Source organism: Eulemur rufifrons, chromosome 16 (genome assembly GCF_041146395.1).
Source record: "Eulemur rufifrons isolate Redbay chromosome 16, OSU_ERuf_1, whole genome shotgun sequence".
NCBI lineage: Eukaryota > Metazoa > Chordata > Mammalia > Primates > Lemuridae > Eulemur > Eulemur rufifrons.
The window spans coordinates 972117-992549 of NC_090998.1; the positions used below are offsets into that span (position 1 = coordinate 972117).

At 38.1% G+C, this 20433-nt stretch overlaps 1 protein-coding gene across 3 annotated transcripts in view; it reads left to right on the plus strand.

The window, feature by feature from the left end:
- The window catches only part of ERC1 (ELKS/RAB6-interacting/CAST family member 1), a 486201-nt gene that overhangs the window by 23125 nt on the left and 442643 nt on the right, over positions 1 to 20433 (plus strand). For all 3 annotated transcript variants that reach the window (XM_069491669.1, XM_069491670.1, XM_069491671.1), the window contains exon 2: positions 11992 to 12815. In XM_069491669.1, coding sequence (XP_069347770.1) covers positions 12147 to 12815 — 669 coding nt within the window. In that variant the 5' untranslated portion in view covers positions 11992 to 12146. The remainder of the gene's footprint in view (positions 1 to 11991; positions 12816 to 20433) is intronic.

Below are 20433 nucleotides of genomic sequence, written 5' to 3' on the forward strand. Positions count from 1 at the left end.
TTTTTAGACCTCTGAGTATATTCCAAGATTCTGAGTGGGTGTATATGGGTGTCTATGGGGTAGGACCAGCCTGGGGGCGTTTTCTCTCTCAGTACGCATATAATTATTGAGATCAGTGTCTTTCTTGTAGGGAAAAATGATTTTGGAATTTTTGCGTATTTGTATTTTTCATGACCTCGCTAACAAGGTTTGTGGTGTGAATAATAGTGAATTGATGGTGAAACTATGTTGTTAACAAACACCTAATTTAAGATAAACCAGATTTCTGGTAATGCTCTTGTTAGAGTTTAGGAAACTTCTCTAAACATAAATCCTGGCAGGCTTGCAGAGATTTAAATGCTGTTCTAAGGACGGGCGCAGTGGCTCACGCCTGTAATCCTAGCACTCTGGGAGGCCGAGGTGGGTGGATTGTTTGAGCTCAGGAGTTCGAGATTAGCCTGAGCAAGAGTGAGACCCCGTCTCTACTAAAAAATTAGAAAGAAATTATATGGACAACTAAAAATATATATAGAAAAAATAAGTAGGGCATGGTGGCGCATGCCTGTAGTCCCATCTACCCGGGAGGCTGAGACAGGAGGATCACTTGAGCCTAGGAGTTTGAAGTTGCTGTGAGCGAGGCTGACACCACAGCACTCTAGCCTGGGCAACAGAGTGAGACTCTGTCTCGAAAATAAAAATAAAAATAAAATAAATGCTGTTCTAGTATTTTTTTAAAACTCAAAATGTAGGGTATAAAAACTCACCTTAAGTACTTGTAGGTCTCTGGCTATGGTATTACTTTGACAGATAAGTTAGTAGAGATTTTCTAGTACTGAGAGCTGAGTGTTACCCACAGGCATGATATTTTCTGCATATGTTCTGTGTGTGAGCTTTTAATTTTTTTTTTCTTAGAAGATGAGAGGCATTAGTCTGTTATTGTTGAGCTTATGCCATCTTCTTGGAATTAAGATTTAGCTACAGAATTTCCTATTTTTATTCATGCAGGAAGAACAGTTTGTTTTTAAAAAATTGAAATCTTGCCCGTTCAGTAAGTTCATTATTTTCAGGGGATAGAGGACAAAAATAAATAGCAGGACATGTAGAGAGGTTGTCAATTTATGGCATTTGGATACAATTTAGACATAGAAAAAAGTTTCTCAACAGGAGGAAAATGTTAAAAAGGATTTCATTACATTTGTTTTATATCATATTTAGTTGAAAGTTCCATAAACTAATTTCAAGCTACTACCACTTTTTAAATATATAAGAGCTATCTAAGGAATTTCACTTGGATTTAGGTTAATTGTGTCTTCAGAAAATATTTGTTGCCTGCTTGATTTGTATTAGACACTGAGTTAGGTTTTGCAGATGGAGATAAGACTTTCCTTTGCCTTTAAGGAAGTGATTAACTAAAACACAGTTAAGTATGTTATTTTAAAAGCCCTTGGTTACCTTAAAGTTAGACTGAGGGGTTTGTGGGTTTGTGGAGGATTGTGACTGTTAAATTTAGTTTGGAAGACTGAGCAGTAGCTAGTAGGTTGACGGGGAAGAGAAAGGTCATGGAAACAAGAGAAAATGTGGTATTTCAGGAAATTGCATGTACCTGATCATGGTTGTCACATGGAGAAGAAGAGTGCTTAAGAAGTGACTTTAGGCCGGGCGCGGTGGCTCACGCCTGTAATCCTAGCACTCTGGGAGGCCGAGGCGGGTGGATTGCTCAAGGTCAGGAGTTCGAGACCAGCCTGAGCGAGACCCCGTCTCTACTAAAAATAGAAAGACATTATATGGACACCTAAAAATCTATATAGAAAAAATTAGCCGGGCATAGTGGCGCATGCCTGTAGTCCCAGCTACTCGGGAGGCTGAGGCAGTAGGATCGCTTAAGCCCAGGAGTTTGAGGTTGCTGTGAGCTAAGCTGACGCCACGGCACTCACTCTAGCCTGGGCAACAAAGTGAGACTCTGTCTCAACAAAAAAAAAAAAAAAAAAAAAGAAGTGACTTTAGAGAGATAGGCAGGGGCCCAAATATGAAAAATTTTACATATACTACCAAGGAATTTAGATCTTTATTTTGAGAAGCTGTCAAAGGAAGTATGTAGGTGTGTGTGATTATGCCATATTTAAGTTTTAGAGCAATGGTTCTTATTTTTGTTTCAGCATCCCTTTACCACTTTTTTTTAAATTTCAGGATATCATGGGGGTACAAACAGGGTTACATGTTATGACTTTGCCACACCCAAACCATGATTTGAGGTGTGCCCTTTCCCCCCTACAATGATCACTGCGTCCATTAATTGTGAGTTTACCCACCCCAACCCCCCAACCCCCAAAGAATATTACTACCGTGTGAGCACCTTAGTGTTCATCAGTCAGTGCCAGTTTGATGGCGAGTACATGTGGTGCCTATTCTTCCATTTTTGTGATACCTCACTTCGAAGGATGGGCTCATGCTCTATCCAGGAAAATATAAGAGGTGCTAGATCACTATCGTTTTTTATAATTGAGTAGTATTCCATTGTACACATATACCATGTTTTATTAATCCACTCATGGATTGATGGGCACTTGGGTTGTTTCCACATCCTTGCAGTAGTGAATTGTGTTGCCATAAACATTCGAGTGCAGATGTTCTTATTATAGAATGACTTTTGTTTCTTTGGGTAGATGCCTAATAGTGCTATTGCTGGATCAAATGGTATTTCTATTTTTAGCTCTTTGAGGTATCTCCAGTTCTTTTCTGCAGAGTTTGCACTAATTTGCAGTCCCACCAGCAATAAGAGTATTCCTATCTCTCCACATCCTCGCCAGCATTTGTTGCTCTGGAATTTTTTGATAAAGGCCAATCTCACTGGGGTTAGGTGATATCTCACTGTGGTTAGGTGATATCTCACTGTGGTTTTGATTTGCATTTCCGTAATGATTAGAAATGTTGAGCATTTTTTAATATGTTTGCTGGCCATTATTCTGTCTTCTGTTGAAAAGTTTCTGTTCATGTCCTTGTCCTGTTGCCCAGGCTGGAGTGCAGTGGTGTGATCACAGCTCACTGTAACTTTGAAATCCTGGGCTCAAGTGATCCACCTGGCTCAGCCTCCGGAGTAGCTAGGACTACAGGCATGTGCCACCACACCTGGCTATTTTTAAAATTTTTTGGTAGACGTGGGGTCTCGCTATGTTGCCCAGGCTGGTCCTGAAATCCTGGCCTCAAGCGATCCTCCTACCTTGGCCTCCCAAATTGCTAGGATTACAGACAAGAGCCTGTGCCTGTCCCCCTTTACACTCCTAAAAATTAATGAGGACCCCAGATAGCTTTTGTTTATGTAGGATATATCTATCACTTTTTACCATATTAGAAATCTGAGAGATTTTTAAAACATCAGAGTACACAAGCACACATTCCATTAGCTATCAGTGGGATAATATCACATGTCATGTAGCCTCTGGAAGACACTACTATACACTTGTGAGAGAATGGCAGTGAAAAGGGCCAATGACTTTATACTATTAGAAAAAATAGTTTTGCCCTCATGGAATTCCTGAGAGGGTCTTGGACTCCCCTGAGGGTCCCTAACCCATTTGAAGAATCGTCATATTAGAAGATCATTCTGGCAATGGTATTGAGAATTGTTTAGAACCTACAAAAAAGCCCATTTTAAATTGTGTTCCAGTATGTACATGTGCATGCGTATGCATACCTGAAGCAAAAGTTTGGGAAACAGTGTTGTATTAGTTATTGCTTGTATCATAACAAATTACTTCAAAACTTACTGGATTGAAAAAACAAACATCTCAGATTTTATGAAGAATGCAGCTGGGTGGTTCTGGCTCAGGGTATCTATCACATGAAGTTGCAGTCAAGGTGTCAGCAGAGTCTACAGGCATCTCAAGGCTTGAGTGGGGTTGGAGATCTCCTTCCAAGCTCTCTCGAACATGCTATTGGCAGGAGACCTCAGCTCCTGGCAATGTGACTCTCCGTAGGGTAGTTTAAATATTCTCACAACATTGCAGCTAGCTCCCCCTAGAGCAAGTGATCTGTGAAAATGATCAAGACAGAAGCCCCATGTCTTTTATGACTTAGTCATGAAAGTAATATATCAGTGGAAGCAAGTCACTAAGTCCAGTCCACACTGAAGGAGAGAGGAATTTTGCTCCCCTTCTTGCAGTAAGGAGTATCAAAGAATTCATGGAAATAATTTAAAACTACCACAAATAATTATCAGGAGAGTAAGTCTTCCATGAATCTCTTGTTTCCTGCTGTGTATGCCAAGAATACAAGGCCTTAACTGCTCTCAGCCCTGCCCATTTTTCAGGACTGTGTTTGCAGTGAGCTGCCTTGATCGAGGAGGTAATGTCTCTCATTGGGACAAAGAGCAAGCTTACTTTTACTTACTATGAAAGTGGTGGATTCCCTAAGCTCAGTGTTCCTCAGCTGTGATGCAAACCCACTGCATGTGTAGCATCCATTTGAGACCCTTCATGTCACCTTGTGGGACTTGGTAACAGGGTGTCAATGCAAACACACTCATACTCATGAGTGTGAGTACTAAAGTTCTCTGTGTCTGACCCAGGAGATGCAGGTGTTCTGTTAGTATCTGTGAAACAATCATAGGCTAATATTTTAACTTGTAAGTAGGGTTGAATAAAATCCCAGACCTTTCTTCACAGTTGTTGAGAATGCTTACTTTTAGTGTGATGCACTTTGAAAATAAGCTATATATTCTATGCTCTGCTCTATTCTCACTTATTTTATTAAAACCAAAAAAAAAAAAAAAACCAAAACAAAACAAAAAAAAAAAACAAGCTTGGTTGCAATCCACCAAACTGATTTTGCAACCTATAATTGGGTCATAACCTTAAGTTTGGAAAACACTGATCAAGGAGTCAGGTTAGACAGTTGTTATAATTCAGGTAGGGGATGATGGCATAAACCAAGGTAATAATTGTGAGAGTGGAGGAAGAGGATCAATTTAAGAAATATCTGGAAGTCAAAGGATAGGAATTGTACTCTTTGATGATATATAGGATGTGCAGGAGATTTAGGAAGGACTCTCAGGCTTCTGATTTGAGCAACTGGAGTCATTCATTTGAATAGAAGTTGTCCACCCACCATGATCTTTTTTTCTGATGCAGGAGCAGATTTAGCTGTGGAGTAGGGAGACAGATGTGGAATTCAGTTTGGGGGCATGACGAGTTTGAGGTGTGTGTGAAAAATACAAGTGAAGATGTCCAGATAGTGGGATATTTGCTTCTGATTGTCAAAGAGAAGATTAGTGCTGGAGATGTAAATCTGAAGTCTTTATTGTACAGATTAGATTTTCAGTTGGTGGGGGCTGGGAGAAATGATTTCCCAAGGATGATATTGTAGTGTGAGAATAATACAGGAATAAAGATACAACTCTGGAGATCAGAAACATTTCAGGGAGGAATGACCAAAGAAGGCAGAGGACCAGGAGAGAGGAGGGTCTGACATAAAGAAGCCAAGAGAGGAGAGTGTCAAGAAATCGGGAGTGCTTAAGATGGAAGACTGCATTTATAGACAGAAGTTACAAAGGCATTAGGGAGGAAAGGTGATCATTAAATAAGGTTTTTTGGAGGGAAGCCAGAGGGAATGGGAAGTAAAGTACTCATGGAAGGATTAGCTTTAGCTCACTGCATCAGGGTGGAGGAAAACAAGGGGGGTGTTGATGTAAATGAAAGTGTGGTGAGAGAATTGCGGTAGTTCCTATTTGATTTGTTTCTCTGTGATACAGGAGGTAAGGTATGTTAGATTGGTAGGGCTGTGATAAGAAAGCATCACAGACTGGGTGGCTTAAGCAACAATTTATTTTCTCATCATTCTGGAAGCTAGACTTCTGAGACCAAGGTGCCTGCTTGTTGGTTTCTTCGGGAGGCCTCTGTGGCTTGTAGATGGCCATCTTCTTCTGGTGTCTTAACATCGTCTTTCCTCTGTGCTTGCCTGTGTCCTAATGTCTTTTTATAAGGACACCAATCATATTGGATTAGGGCTCACCTCAGTGACCTCCTTTAACCTTAATTACCTCTTTAAAGTTCTTGTCTACAAACAGTCACACTCTGAGGTATGGGGGTTAGGACTTCACCTTATGCATTTTGGAGAGGGACACATTTCAGACGTAGCATGAAGTTGTTAGCTGGAAGTGCCAGGCAGAAGGCAAAGGTTTGAAATAACTACCATAACAAATATTGAATAGGAAGCTAACTAAAGGACTTGTAGGACTCTGGCGGGGAACATCATGGGCTCAGCGGAGGTCGGAAATCAAACTGAACAACTGTGTGGTTTTCTGCAGCAGCAATCAGGATTCCAGGAATATAATCAGTAAAGGTGTTTCTTTTGGATTAATCAAGGGCAAGGGAGTTTGGAATCTGTGAAATTATTTTATCAAACTTTTATAGTACTCCTAGTGCAGGGCTTGGGCTCCCCAAACTGAGGCAGTCAGCCTCCCAGCTGGGCCCTTACCCCTGAACCATGGGCTGGACCAGCTTAGCCCTGGGGTCTGTAGGGTTGGCCCCTTGGGCCTGGAGCTGCAGCCTGAAGTGTGGAAAGGATGGTCTTTTTGGTCACTTTTTTTTCTTTTTGTGCTTCAGAGACACCAGAATTAATAACACTATTTTTGATTTTGAAAAAAACAAACCAAGAAACCCCTAAAACCAAAACAAAACAAAAAACTTTTATGGTATAATTTATGCAGCAAATTGTACTATAAAGTATATAGTTTGATAAGTTCTGATATATGTATGTACTGGTGAAAACATTACCCCAAACAAGATAAAGAACATTTTCATCATCCCCAAAAGTTTCCACTTGCCTCTTTTTTTTTTGAGACAGAATCTTGCTCTGTTGCCCAGCTAGAGTGCTGTGGTGTCAGCCTTGCTCACAGCAACCTCAAACTCCTGGGCTCAAGCAATCCTCCTGCCTCAGCCTCCCGAGTAGCTGGGACTACAGGCATGCACCACCACGCCTGGCTAATTTTTTCTATATATATATTTTAGTTGTCCAGTTAATTTCTTTCTATTTTTAGTAGAGACGGGTCTCGCTCTTGCTCAGGCTGGTCTCGAACTCCTGACCTCGAGTGATCCACCCACCTCGGCCTCCCAGAGTGCTAGGATTACAGGCGTGAGCCACCGTGCCTGGCCTTCCACTTGCCTCTTTATGGTCCATGCCTCCCTTCACCATGTCCCTAGGCACATACTTATTTGCTGTCTGTCATAATACCTTAGTTTTGGAATTTTATATAAATGGAGTATGACTTTTTTTTGGTCAAAAATTCTTTTTGTCACATAGTTTAAAAGTACAAGACTTATTTTTCTGTGGCTACCATATTTTTAAAAAGAAATTTAAAACACTATCTTCCCTGAAACTCATAAGAATAAAAAGCTAGCATGAGGGCTTTAGACAGAGCTAGTGAATTCCTTTCCTTGTCATGTAAGTGAGTATGGCTTTGAAAAAAACAAAAGTCTCCAGTTGCAAATGCTGTTTTGGATTTGAAAGTGACTTGACAGTGTACCTTCTGATGGTGAAAACTTGATGTGAATTCTTCTTATTGGGTCTTAGCCTATTCAGTGTGATTTACTTGCTTCACTACGTGAAAATAGAGTTCTGCAGAAAAGCACAGTTGGGAATTTTTTCTTTTGAAGTGGTAGGTTAAAGTTCTGATGGCATGATTCCTGAGACTCTGAATTTCTGAATTATTACTTCTTATTTTGTTGTTTTATTTATTTTGTTCTTTTGCTTACCATCTTTTATAAAAGGCTTTCTCCTACTTAATAGAAAGATAAATGTGATTATTTAAGTTTTACACCCAGGAAAACCCAAGATGTAACCTAAAGTTTAGAATGCTAGATTAGTAGCAGTAGAGTGCTAGGACACACTGCCTGAAAATTGTGAAAACCTTTAATATCTTATGGACATTGGAGGCGTTAACATTGGCAGATGATGGTGGCGAAGCATGTTAATGAAGAGCCTCCAGGATCTGGAATTAGGCTGCTTTTATTCAAATCTTGACCCTATCACTTAGATAAGTCCCTCAACCCTTATAAGCTTCAACTTTCTTCATCTGTAAAATGGAGATAATGATGACAGTCACTGTGCTGCTTATTAACATGAAATATTAAACTATAAGTGAATGTTAAATCTTATAAAACTTATACTGTAATGCCTGGCATATGGTAAATACACACTCACTAAATGTTAGCTTTTGTTATCATTCAAAGAATTCCAGATAATGAATGAATCACTTATTTTAAGCAATATTCAGATTACTTAAAAAACAAAAACACTTTGCATCCTTTTTTGATCTTGAAATAGAATTCATCTTAAATAGTAATTTGTAGATTACCACTTGTCACCTACCTTACAATCTAGATTAATCATGAAAAGGAATTTTTCCTTCATGAACTAGGTTAATCTTGGAAAGAAATGTCCTAACATTGCTAGCAAAATATTGTAATTTCTGAGCTTCGTGTACCATTTCTATTTCTGAGATGGAGGGAGAATTGGAGTCTTTCCTTAAATGTTTAGGTTCTGTGTATTTCCTGTCCTGGTTGTGGTTAGCTAGGGCTGTCTTTACGGGCTCACTAATGTAGAGAAGAGACTGTCTGTGTTCACATTTTTGAGGATTTTTAAATTGTTTGCATTTGACCAGAATATATAGTATCTTTAAAATCTTATTTTTGACCATGTGATTTACTTGGATACCATTTTCTTTTTTTTATTTTTTTTTTTGAGACAGAGTCTCACTCTGGTGCCCAGGCTAGAGTGAGTGCCGTGGCGTCAGCCTAGCTCACAGCAACCTCAAACTCCTGGGCTTAAGCGATCCTCCTGCCTCAGCCTCCCGAGTAGCTGGGACTACAGGCATGCACCACCATGCCCGGCTAATTTTTTGTATATATATATTTTAGTTGTCCATATAATTTCTTTCTATTTTTAGTAGAGACGGGGTCTCACTCTTGCTCAGGCTGGTCTCGAACTCCTGACCTCGAGCGATCCACCCGCCTCGGCCTCCCAGAGTGCTAGGATTACAGGCGTGAGCCACCGCGCCCGGCCACTGGATACCATTTTCAATGAAGAAACACAAGAATCAATTCTATGTAACAGGATTTTGGGAAAATATTATTTAATATGTTGAAGCCTATTGTTACTTGACCTGAGCCAATTCTTTGAAAGAATGTCAGGAAGTCACAGAGATCTAGTTTAGACCTATATTGATTTATGTTTGAGAGAAGCGTGAAAAGTAGATAGGCATAGTACAGTCAGCCCTCCAAATCTGTGGGTTCTGTATCCGCAGATCCAACCAACTGTGGATTGAGAATATTCAAGGGAAAAAACCAATAAAAAATAGCCATACAACAAAAAATAATAGAAACTAAAAAACAAGTATAACAGTATAACAACTATTCATATAGCATTTACATTGTATTTGGTGGTAGACGTAATCTAGAGATGATTTGAAGTATACTGAAGGATGTATGTAGGTTACATGTAAATACCATGCCATTTTCTATAAGGGCTTGAGCATTGAAGGATTTTGGTATCCATAGGGGTCCTGGAACCAGTCTTCTGTGGGTACTGAGGGACCGACTGCTTGTGTTTTTAAAATTTGTTTTAATTATACTTGTAGAGTGTGAATATGTTTTCTTTTTTAAAAAATTCAAGCTTTATGGTAGTTTGAGTATAAAGCTTTTTAAGTGAAGCTGAAGCCTCCACAAACATTTTTCCCCTGATCTCCTCTTACAACACAAGTTTCCTTCCCTCTAACCATTGCTGTTTCAAATTTGGCATTTCCCATGTAGGAATTCTTTTTTTTTTTTTTGAGACAGAGTCTCACTTTGTTGCCTGGGCTAGAGTGAGTGCCGTGGTGTCAGTCTAGCTCACAGCAACCTCAAACTCCTGGACTTAAGCGATCCTACTGCCTCAGCCTCCCGAGTAGCTGGGACTACAGGCATGCGCCACCATGCCCGGCTAATTTTTTGTATATATATATATTTTAGTTGTCCATATAATTTCTTTCTATTTTTAGTAGAGACGGGGTCTCACTCTTGCTCAGGCTAGTCTCGAACTCCTGACCTCGAGCTATCCACCCGCCTCGGCCTCCCAGAGTGCTAGGATTACAGGCGTGAGCCACCGCGCCCGGCCTCCATGTAGGAATTCTTATTATTTTTTTTCTTACTATTTTTTGAGACAGAGTCTCACTCTGTTGCCCTGGCTAGAGTGCCGTGGCGTCAGCCTAGCTCACAGCAACCTCAAACTCCTGGGCTTAAGCGATCCTCCTGCCTCAGCCTCCCGAGTAGCTGGGACTACAGGCATGTGCCACCATGCCTGGCTAATTTTTTCTGTATATATTTTTAGTTGTCCATATAATTTCTTTCTATTTTTAGTAGAGACGGGGTCTCACTCTTGCTCAGGCTAGTCTCGAACTCCTGACCTCGAGCTATCCACCCGCCTCGTCCTCCCAGAGTGCTAGGATTACACGCGTGAGCCACCCCGGCCGGCTAATTTCTTTCAATTTTTAGTAGAGACGGGTCTCGCTCTTGCTCACGCTGGTCTCGAACTCCTGACCTTGAGCGATCCTCCCGCCTTGTCCAACCAGAGTGCTAGGATTACAGGTGTGAGCCACCGCGCCTGGCCTGTTTCTTATTTAAGAAGACTTACCCTAACTCATGTTCACAAGAGTGTTCTAAATTTTCTTCTAATACTTTTAACAATTTAAAAATTAATATCTTTAATGTACATGGAATTTATATCAGTGTGAAGTAGGGGTACAATTTATTTTTTCTAAGAACACCAGTTATTCAAACCCCCATTTATCGAGTAGTTTGTCATTTTCTCACTGTTTTGAAATGTTACTTTTAGCATATATTAAATTCCCATATATAATTTAGACTCTATTCTTGGACTAGTACTATACAGTTTTAATTATCATAGCTTTATAAGCCCTCAGTTCTTTATGGGTCAGATGTGGCTTTGTTGTCCAGAGGTTTTTCCAGTAATACCCAGTGGGCATTATGCAGTATCCTGTAATCACACACATTATTTTCTTGATGAAATATGTGAATAGTCACAGTAATTGGGATACATATAAACAATAAGTAACTTCATATCAGATCAGGTCAGGTTTTGCTGCTAAATGAATTAAAAAGAAAAAACTTATTTTCAGAGCTTTGTGGATTTTTGCAGTACAAATAGGGGATTATGGATCTGTAATTTATCTTGCAATTTGGGGATGTTTTCCTTCTTTGTTCATCTATTGAAATTGTTGGTTATTCTTACACCTTTCCTCTTCCATTTGAATTTTAGAGTCAGCTTGTTGAGTTATGCGAAAAATCCTGTAGAGATTTTCACTGGGATTGTGCTAAGTAGTTGGGGAAGAACTGACACTTTTTAAAGTGTCTTCTCATCCATGAGCATGGATAACTTTTCTTTTGTTCAGGCATTCTTTCATGCCTTTCAGTAAAGTTTTACAGTTTTTTTCTAAAAATGCTTGCACTTTTTTGTTAGATTTGTATCAAAGTGCTTCAATGGTTTTGTTTTTCATGGCGAATGGGATTTAATGTTTTTAAAATTAAAAACTGCAGTTTCTAATTGTTATTACCAATGTACAGCACATGAAAGTATTGATATTTATATATTGGTCTTATGTCTGACCAATTTGTTAGTTCTATTATTAGTTCTAATAACTTGTCAGTTGAATATCTTGGGTTTTCAGTTAGAAAATCACATTATTCAAACATTGAGTTTTATCTCTTCCTTGTTAGTCTTTATACTTCTTTTTTCTTTCTTTTCCAGTTCATGGTATATTTTCAGCATTCAGTTTTGAGTTATGTAAAATATCTTTAAAATGGTGTTTACTGTGAAATACATTATGCTGTAGTCACATTTTGAATGAATGAGTAAATAGATGATAGAAGGGGCAAGTATTCCTCAAGTGAGAGATAATGGAAAGTTTCTGAGAAGGAAAATATTTATTACTAGAGGATTTAACGTGTGGTCTTTTCATTACAGATATGGTGTAAGATATTTCTTCAAGATTGCACAGCAGCGACCTGTTATTTCTGATTGACCTGAAGCTGACTTATAGCCATAGAGAAACCTCCCAAAGTTCCATCTTTTGTTTTCTGCTTTACATCTTTTTTGGTACCTAAGTTCACCTTGCAACCATGTATGGAAGTGCTCGCTCTGTTGGGAAGGTGGAACCAAGCAACCAGAGCCCTGGGCGTTCACCTAGGCTTCCACGTTCCCCTCGCTTGGGTCATCGTCGAACCAATAGTACAGGAGGGAGTTCTGGAAGCAGTGCTGGAGGTGGCAGTGGGAAAACCCTTTCAATGGAGAATATACAATCCCTAAATGCTGCCTATGCCACATCTGGCCCTATGTACCTAAGTGACCATGAAAATGTGGGTTCAGAAACACCTAAAAGCACCATGACGCTTGGCCGTTCTGGGGGACGTCTGCCTTATGGTGTTAGGATGACTGCTATGGGCAGTAGCCCCAATATAGCTAGCAGTGGGGTTGCTAGTGACACCATAGCATTTGGAGAGCATCACCTCCCTCCCGTGAGTATGGCATCCACTGTACCTCACTCACTTCGTCAGGCAAGAGATAACACAATCATGGATCTGCAAACACAGCTGAAGGAAGTCTTAAGGGAGAATGATCTCCTGCGGAAGGATGTGGAAGTAAAGGAGAGCAAACTGAGTTCTTCAATGAATAGCATCAAGACCTTCTGGAGCCCAGAGCTGAAGAAAGAACGAGCCTTGAGGAAGGATGAAGCTTCCAAAATCACCATTTGGAAGGAACAGTATAGAGTTGTGCAGGAGGAAAACCAGGTTAGTTTTATATGTGTGTTTACCTTTATTGGCCGAATTCATGACATAAATGAAATGAGCCATTCTTTTTTTTCCCCCTTCGATTTTTCCCTTCTTCGTTTATCTTCCTTTTTCCTATTTATTTTAATATTTTCTGTCCTCCATTTCTCAGCCTTTTTCAGGGGTCCTGTACCCTATTTTTTTCTAGTTGTTATGTCTGCTTGCTCCCCTTTCTTGCTTGTTTCATTTCCCTGGGTTCTCTTTATTTTCCTGTGTTTTCTTACAGCATGTATTATCTTCTTTTCAATTCTCCTGTGAGAATATTATTTTGCCACATACTCTTAACATCCATTACCAAAATTATTTAAACTATGTAACTTAAGTGTAAGGTATACCATTAAGATTTGTTATACTAACATCAAAAAAGTCAATCTTAAAAAAACCCCCAGCTATCACAAGGTAAATCAGTGTTGTCAACACAGAACAGATATTACTTTGACTTTTGTTGATGTAAATATTTATTAATATTATGTATTAATAAATACTGTATGTATTTATTAATACAATGAGTAACTGCTCTTTTTGTTGACATTCATGCAAATTTAACTTCAGGATGCTTATGTAGCTTTTTTGGTTGTTCTGTAATTCTTGAAATTTAAGGTAGAGGAAAGGCAACTTGGTGTGATTGGTTGCTTGTGGAAAATAAATGAGATTAGGCATAATAATTACAGGCTTTGCTGTTTAAGAGCCAAGTGCTATCTTATTAACTACATGAAACATTCGTTTACTATTCTTCTGCACTTTCCCAGGTTACAGCTGATGTCTGGTGATAGCCATGTCACAGTGACACAGCTTATGACTCCAAAAATGTGAACAAATCATATTAAGGCTGCAGCAATTAAAATCTATTTTTTTTTTTTGTTGTTGCTGTTGTTTGAGTCAGAGTCCTGCTCTGTCGCCTGGGCTAGAGTGCAGTGGCATCATCATGCCTCACTGCAACCTCAAATACCTGGGTTCAGGAAATCCTCTTGCCTCAGCCTCCCGAGTAGCTGGGACCACAGGTGTGCACCATCATGCCTGGCTAATGTTTCTATTTTTTGTAGAGATGAGGTCGCTCTGTATTGCTCAGGCTGGTCTCAAACTCCTGACTTCAAGTGATCCTCTTGCCTCCGCCTCCCAGAGTACTGGGATTATAGGTGAGAGCCACTGTGCCTGACCTAGCAGTTAAAAATCTTATACACAGTTTTTGTTTAAAAGATTTTTAGAACTTTTCTTAAACTTGAGATCTGGAGTTATTTGTCTGCATATAAAAGCTCTCTTATACTCATAAAGGAGAATTTTAAAGTAGCCACCTTGTTGCTAGTATTATACTTTCTTTTTGGGTTAGGTTAATAAGAATTATAAAGAAAGTTATAAACTTATCTAAACTTAGGCAGTGTTCTTGAATTATGCTAAGAAGTAAAGAAGGGAATTAAAAATGATCTATGTCTCTGATGAAGTACAGTCACGTGCCACACAATGACATTTCAGTCAATGACAGGGTCCCATAACCATAAGATTATAATACTGTATTTTCACTGTACCTTTTCCTTTTATATGTTTAGATACACAAATATTTACCATTGTGTTACAGTTGCCTATAGTATTTTGTACAATAACATGCTGACAGCTTTGTAGCCTAGGAGCAATAGGCCATACCATATAGCCTAGGGTGTGCAGACACCATCTAAGTTTGTGTAAGCACTATGATGTTGCCACAATGATGAAATTGCCTAAGGACACATTTCTCAGAGCATATCTCTGTCACTAACCAAAACACGACTATAAATCCAAGATTACTGTTGATTGTCGTACCGTACAATTACTAATACTCAGTTCAGGTATTCAGATCTACTGTTTTGGCTACTCAAAGATCGCTTAGTTACATTGCATTTCACAACTACTTTTTCAGCAATATATATAGCTTATTTTTTCTGATCATAAATATAATACTGAAAAACATAGTTAGAAAAGCAAAATTTACCCCAGATCCTCCCATCTACTGATAACTTCGCCATTCCACTGTTAATATTTGATGTTTTGCCTTAATGAAGTATCTCTGTGCATATACAAATAACAAATTTTACCTGGATGAAATATTATAGGTGTTATGCCGTGACCTTTTTTAAGCCAACATTTCTACTGTGTATTTAAGCCTTACATAGCTAAATCATTATTTTTAATGCCTACATACTATTCTGTTGTGTCTATACTAGTTAACTAATATCAGAGTTAAATCTTCCAATTTACTTGGTAATGCAATGCCAATTTAAAATTAAATGTTGCATTCATTTGAATCAGAGATTTCAAAACAGTTAGAAATTATAATTATATTTTTCTCAGGTACATTGTAACCTCAAACTACTTTGTTTTTATTAATACTTTTAACCAGTCATTCATTTATCACTACTCAGGGTTTGAATGTTTTAATATACTTAAATCTCTAACTCTCTTAGAGACCCAATGTTTCTAAAGAAGAGAAAATGTCCTTTAAAAAAATATGCCTTAGGAAGTTCTTTGAGTTTGAGTCATTAAGACTTTAAAATTTAAAAATCTGTAAAGAAAGAAAAGAACTAAAATAGACCCCAGTGATGGATCCTAAAACTAAGACCAGGGTTCCTTCCTAAATGCTGGCTCAGATACATCAATATCAACAGGTATAATTGTTTAAAACATAGATTCCTAGGGCTTCATACCAACTAAGTAAAAATCTCTGGAGTTGGGGTCCAGGAACTTATATTTTGAGCAAGCTTCTCTAGTGTTCTGATGACAAACCATTCTTGGGATCTTTAGAATTGCTACATCTAATTCTTAAACTTGTCTGTTGTCAACCTGCCGTAGAGACTTTGTGACAGTTCTGTAGTGGCACTTTTATAGTAGAAGAGAAAGGAAACAAGGGACGGTTTGCTCAGCGTTTCTCGTCTTTTTTTCTGCCATGTTACAGCTTAGGGACGTGACACTTCTATTCATAATGATCATTCACTGTGACAGGGGCCCTCAGTGATGGGGTGTATATGGGAAGAAGGATGTTTAAAGTCTTAGACATGTTCTCTCCTTCCAATCTGCTGAAAAAAAAAAATAAATAAAATCTTAGACATGTTCAGTTAAATCACCCCCAGGTGATTTTTTTTTTTTTTTTTTTTTTGAGACAGAGTCTCGCTCTGTTGCCCTGGCTAGAGTGAGTGCCGTGGCATCAGCCTAGCTCACAGCAACCTCAAACTCCTGGGCTTAAGCAATCCTCCTGCCTCAGCCTCCCGAGTAGCTGGGACTACAGGCATGCGCCACCATGCCCGGCTAATTTTTTCTATATATTTTAGCTGTCCATATAATTTCTTTCTATTTTTAGTAGAGATGGGGTCTCGCTCTTGCTCAGGCTGGTCTCGAACTCCTGAGCTCAAACGATCCGCCCACCTCGGCCTCCCAGAGTGCTAGGATTACAGGCGTGAGCCACCGCGCCCGGCCTCCCAGGTGATTTTGATGTCTTCTCAGCTTATGGATTATTGATGCACAAGATAAATGTTCAAATGATACGATAGCAGAACAGGTAAATACTTCTTCAGTTGAAATTTAAGTTTTTGGGAGTGTAGAACATCACCAAAAATACATCATTCCTAAATGTAAAATAATAGTATATTTTCAGTTTTTATAGTTTGTTGTTGAATTGTGGGAGGAAAAACAAGTTTGCTTTCTTCAGTCTCGTGATAAAGTATCAATGTAGCCTAGGTCTTAGAAACTGCATATTCCTAGGGGAGGGCGAGTATTGTTTCCTTTTTTTTTGGTAAAAATGAGATTGGTACATTTAGAGATAGAGAGAATGTACTGGTGGCATATCAGTGCCCAAACATGAGCTTACTTATATTTATTTAGACAAACATCATAGTGCATCATATTTGAATATTATCTAAATGTATTATTAATAAAAATCACAATTTACTTTGATTTAACTGAAAAGTGGCTGAGACATAACTTCTTCTTATAAGAAATATTATAGAAAAATTGCCCATGAATAAACACTTCCCTTTAAGGGCCCTACCTTTCAAGAATAGATTGACTATATGTGTGTGTGTGTGTGTGTGTGTGTGTGTACGCGCGCGCACGCGTGTGCATGTGTGTATATGTAATATGTAAAATTATATATAAGACTTAAAGTGGATTTGAGGTTTCTGGATTTATCACTGAATTAACTAGCCACAATATACCTTGCTGATGATGCTGAAAATATGCCCATCACTAAGATGGCTTTTATTATCAAATGACTTGGAAATGTTCATTTTAATGAGACTAAAAGTTATTGGTGTACTTGTTTATTTTGAAATGATTGAGGCAATTGTTTATGCCTATACTTTAGAAGCTGTGTGGGGGATAAAAACCCAATGCAATATCCTTTCTAATTATCAGGCTACATTCAATGGCAAAATATTTGAATCTTCTGAAAAGACAATAGTGGGTATTTCAGTTCAGTGCAAGTGAAAACAGCCCACAGGATTTTCATGCCAAAAAAACCATATGTGCTGAAGAAGGGTGAGCATTGCCTTATCTAGATTCCGCCCCTTGCCCTAATTAAACACCAATGCTGGCAGGAATATATTCTTCCTACACCCACTATAATTACTACACAATCCTAAAATTGCATAACTTTGGTCCAAAAAACGAAGGGTGCAATTTTAAAGTAAGTGAAACACTGCAATGAGATACAGAGACTGAGAATGCTAATGAATAGATTATAGTCAGTCAGTAGTGGCGCCTAATTAAACTCTGCATTCATTATACTCTCTGTAGCCCTCAGAGGTCAGACATCTTCCACTTTATAAAGAAGATTGGTTTAATAGGATTTACAGTAATTAAACAATTTCCCCATTTCAGTTTGAGGCTGGGGATTTAGGTCCATTCTAAATATTTGATCTGATTGGACCATAGAGATCTTGGTCTAGAATTCTATCAAATGTAAAAGCACATTTGCTTAGAATTGCTTGATGTGTATGTTTCATTATTACAGAGTCCTTTTAGGAGATTATTTCTAAAATAAATACCCAGCTGTTTTTATGTCTCACACTTTTTTGTTATTGAGCTTTCAAGTATTGGTGATTGGAGAGGTAGAATAATATGTAATTTAACAGAGAAGACTTTTTCATTTTCTTTTTTGAGTTTGGCAATAAGGAAGGCTTTTATTGTATATTCTTTGATGAAGAATAAAAATCCAGCTGTAAGCATGATGGAATTGGAGAGCTAATAAGACTTTGGGTGATTTATATTTTTTATTTTATTCTAACCAGCTTCTAACCAGATATTGTCATATGTCTTTCTTGATCATGCCTTGTAATTCTATGTGTTGAATTTAATTGGAAGCTTATTTTAAAAGTAATTATTTTAAAGTACTTTCATTGAAATTTTATGTGATCAGAGTATATTGTGTTTAATATTCCAGGGTGGCAAGTGTCTTTAATGTTTTTTGCCTTGTGTGGTTTTTTTCTTTTTGGATTATGATTTTTATGATTCTCATTTTATTTGTTTAGGGATCAAGAGAATTTCAGGTTTAGAAATGCAAAAGATAAGCTTCACCCTGTGCAAACTTTTGTTTTGTCATCCCATGATGACAAAACCTTTGTTTTGTTCTTATTATTTGGAGACTGTTGACTATTAACATTTATATACTTTTAAGTTGTATCTTGATTTGCAGCATGGTAAAGCCATTATTATTTGCATTTAAATAAGCTTTTTCATGAGGTTGCTAATTGTTTCACTGCTATTTAATATCTGATCTTAAAATTTGGGATCTATTTTTTTGACTATTTGTTTAAATTTTCTTTTTGACAATTATGTTTTAATATAGAGATGAATTATGAATGATTATTGAGAGTAATGGGGATAAATTGGTATTCTATTTGCCAGATAGATGTAATCTTTCTTGTTTCAGAAGTGGAATGTGTCAGAGTGCCCTGAGAAAATGAAATGAAATCAAATGTAAAATAGGTAATGTTCCTTTTGGGGAGTTAGCAATCATTTTGAGAAGCAAAATTTGTGCATATGTGCCTTATAGAAATTTAAACTACCCATCCATCAAGATCTTGGTCATGTATGAAGGTACATAAATGGGTATGGGAAATTTTCTTCTTTTAGAGTTGGTAAGTTTGCTTACCTGGAAGGCAGTAGAGTATTATGAAAAATAATGTAATGACTAATAAAAAAGATTGCACAAATATCTGACAGGGCTTATTTGTGAAGAAATAAGGACAGAATGTGCCAAAGAATTGCAGTTTCTCTCTCTCTATTTTTTCCCTCTCTTCTTGGATTTCACCATGCAATATGTAATTTCATCTGAATGAAATAGAATTGTTTTTAGGGATTTGCTAATTTACAGTAAATTTGCAGATAGTAGCTTAAATATGATTCGGGAGACCTACTTTTTATTCTCCTGTGCAAAGGAAACCAGAAAATGAATTTAGTTTTTAGTTAATTAATCTTGATCAAGGGAGATCATAGTTCTACTTTACTTTTTAAAATCATACTACCCCACTGGAACTTGACATCTGTTATGGGTGCTCTGTGTGCCCAGAAGAGTGTGGGAGTGTCTAGAAACCATGCTTTATGGGAAGTGGTTGAAGGAACGAAAGAAGAAAAGACTTGTGACATTTTAGTTATACTCTGTATTTGATGGACAGCCATGGGGAAAGAGGTTTTTCCTTTTTCCTTTCTTGGTATTGTTTTTGGAGAGCCAACACTGGAAAAATGAGTACAAATATTAGATTTTAGTTTTAGATTTTGGCTCCATGGAGGAATGTGTTTTCTAAAAAAGTTATATCCATTTGATGGAAGGGTCAGTTTCACAAAGTAATGTCACTCTCACCAAAATTGGTCACTTGGAGGTCAGATTACTTTCTGACAGCTTTGTGGGTGCTCTAAGTCATTTAACCTTCAGAATGCCTGAAGTGGTATGGAATAAAGTGGTACTTTGTGGAGAACCATTTAGGGAGTTTGCCCCTATCCTCCCATCCCCTTTTGTCCCCTCTTTCCTTTCTTCCTGCCTCCTTTCCTTCTGTCATGACAGCTGTAGTGAGATATAATTGAACTTACCCTTTAAAGTGTACAGTTTTCTCTTTCTTAACCTGACTTATTTGAAGAAGAATTTGAAGAAAGTAACAGTAAGTTGCCCTAGGGAATTTTGAACAAGGGAATAAATGACATAAAAATGCTGTTTAGGAGCAGCTTTTATTGCTATCAGCAGAGTGGATTGAAGGAAGACAGGGAAAGCAAATGAATTTGTTGTAGAAGGCCTGTATTAACTTGGGTGATGGGAATGGAGAGGAAAGTACACGTATGTGAGACACTCAAATATGTGGATATAGGCTATGATGGCAAGAGGGAAGACTATAGTGAACCATGGTATTGAGATTGGGGAAATATCTTTGCCATTTATTAACAATGGAGAGGGATTAGAAAGTGGAACTAGATTTAAAGTAAGAAATGGCAAATTTGGTTTTATTTATTTATGCATTTATGTATTTAGAGACAGGTCTCTCTCTGTTGCCCAGGCTGGAGTGCAGTGGAGTGATCATAGCTTACTGCAGCCTTGAACTCCTGGGCTCAAATGGTCCTCCTGTCT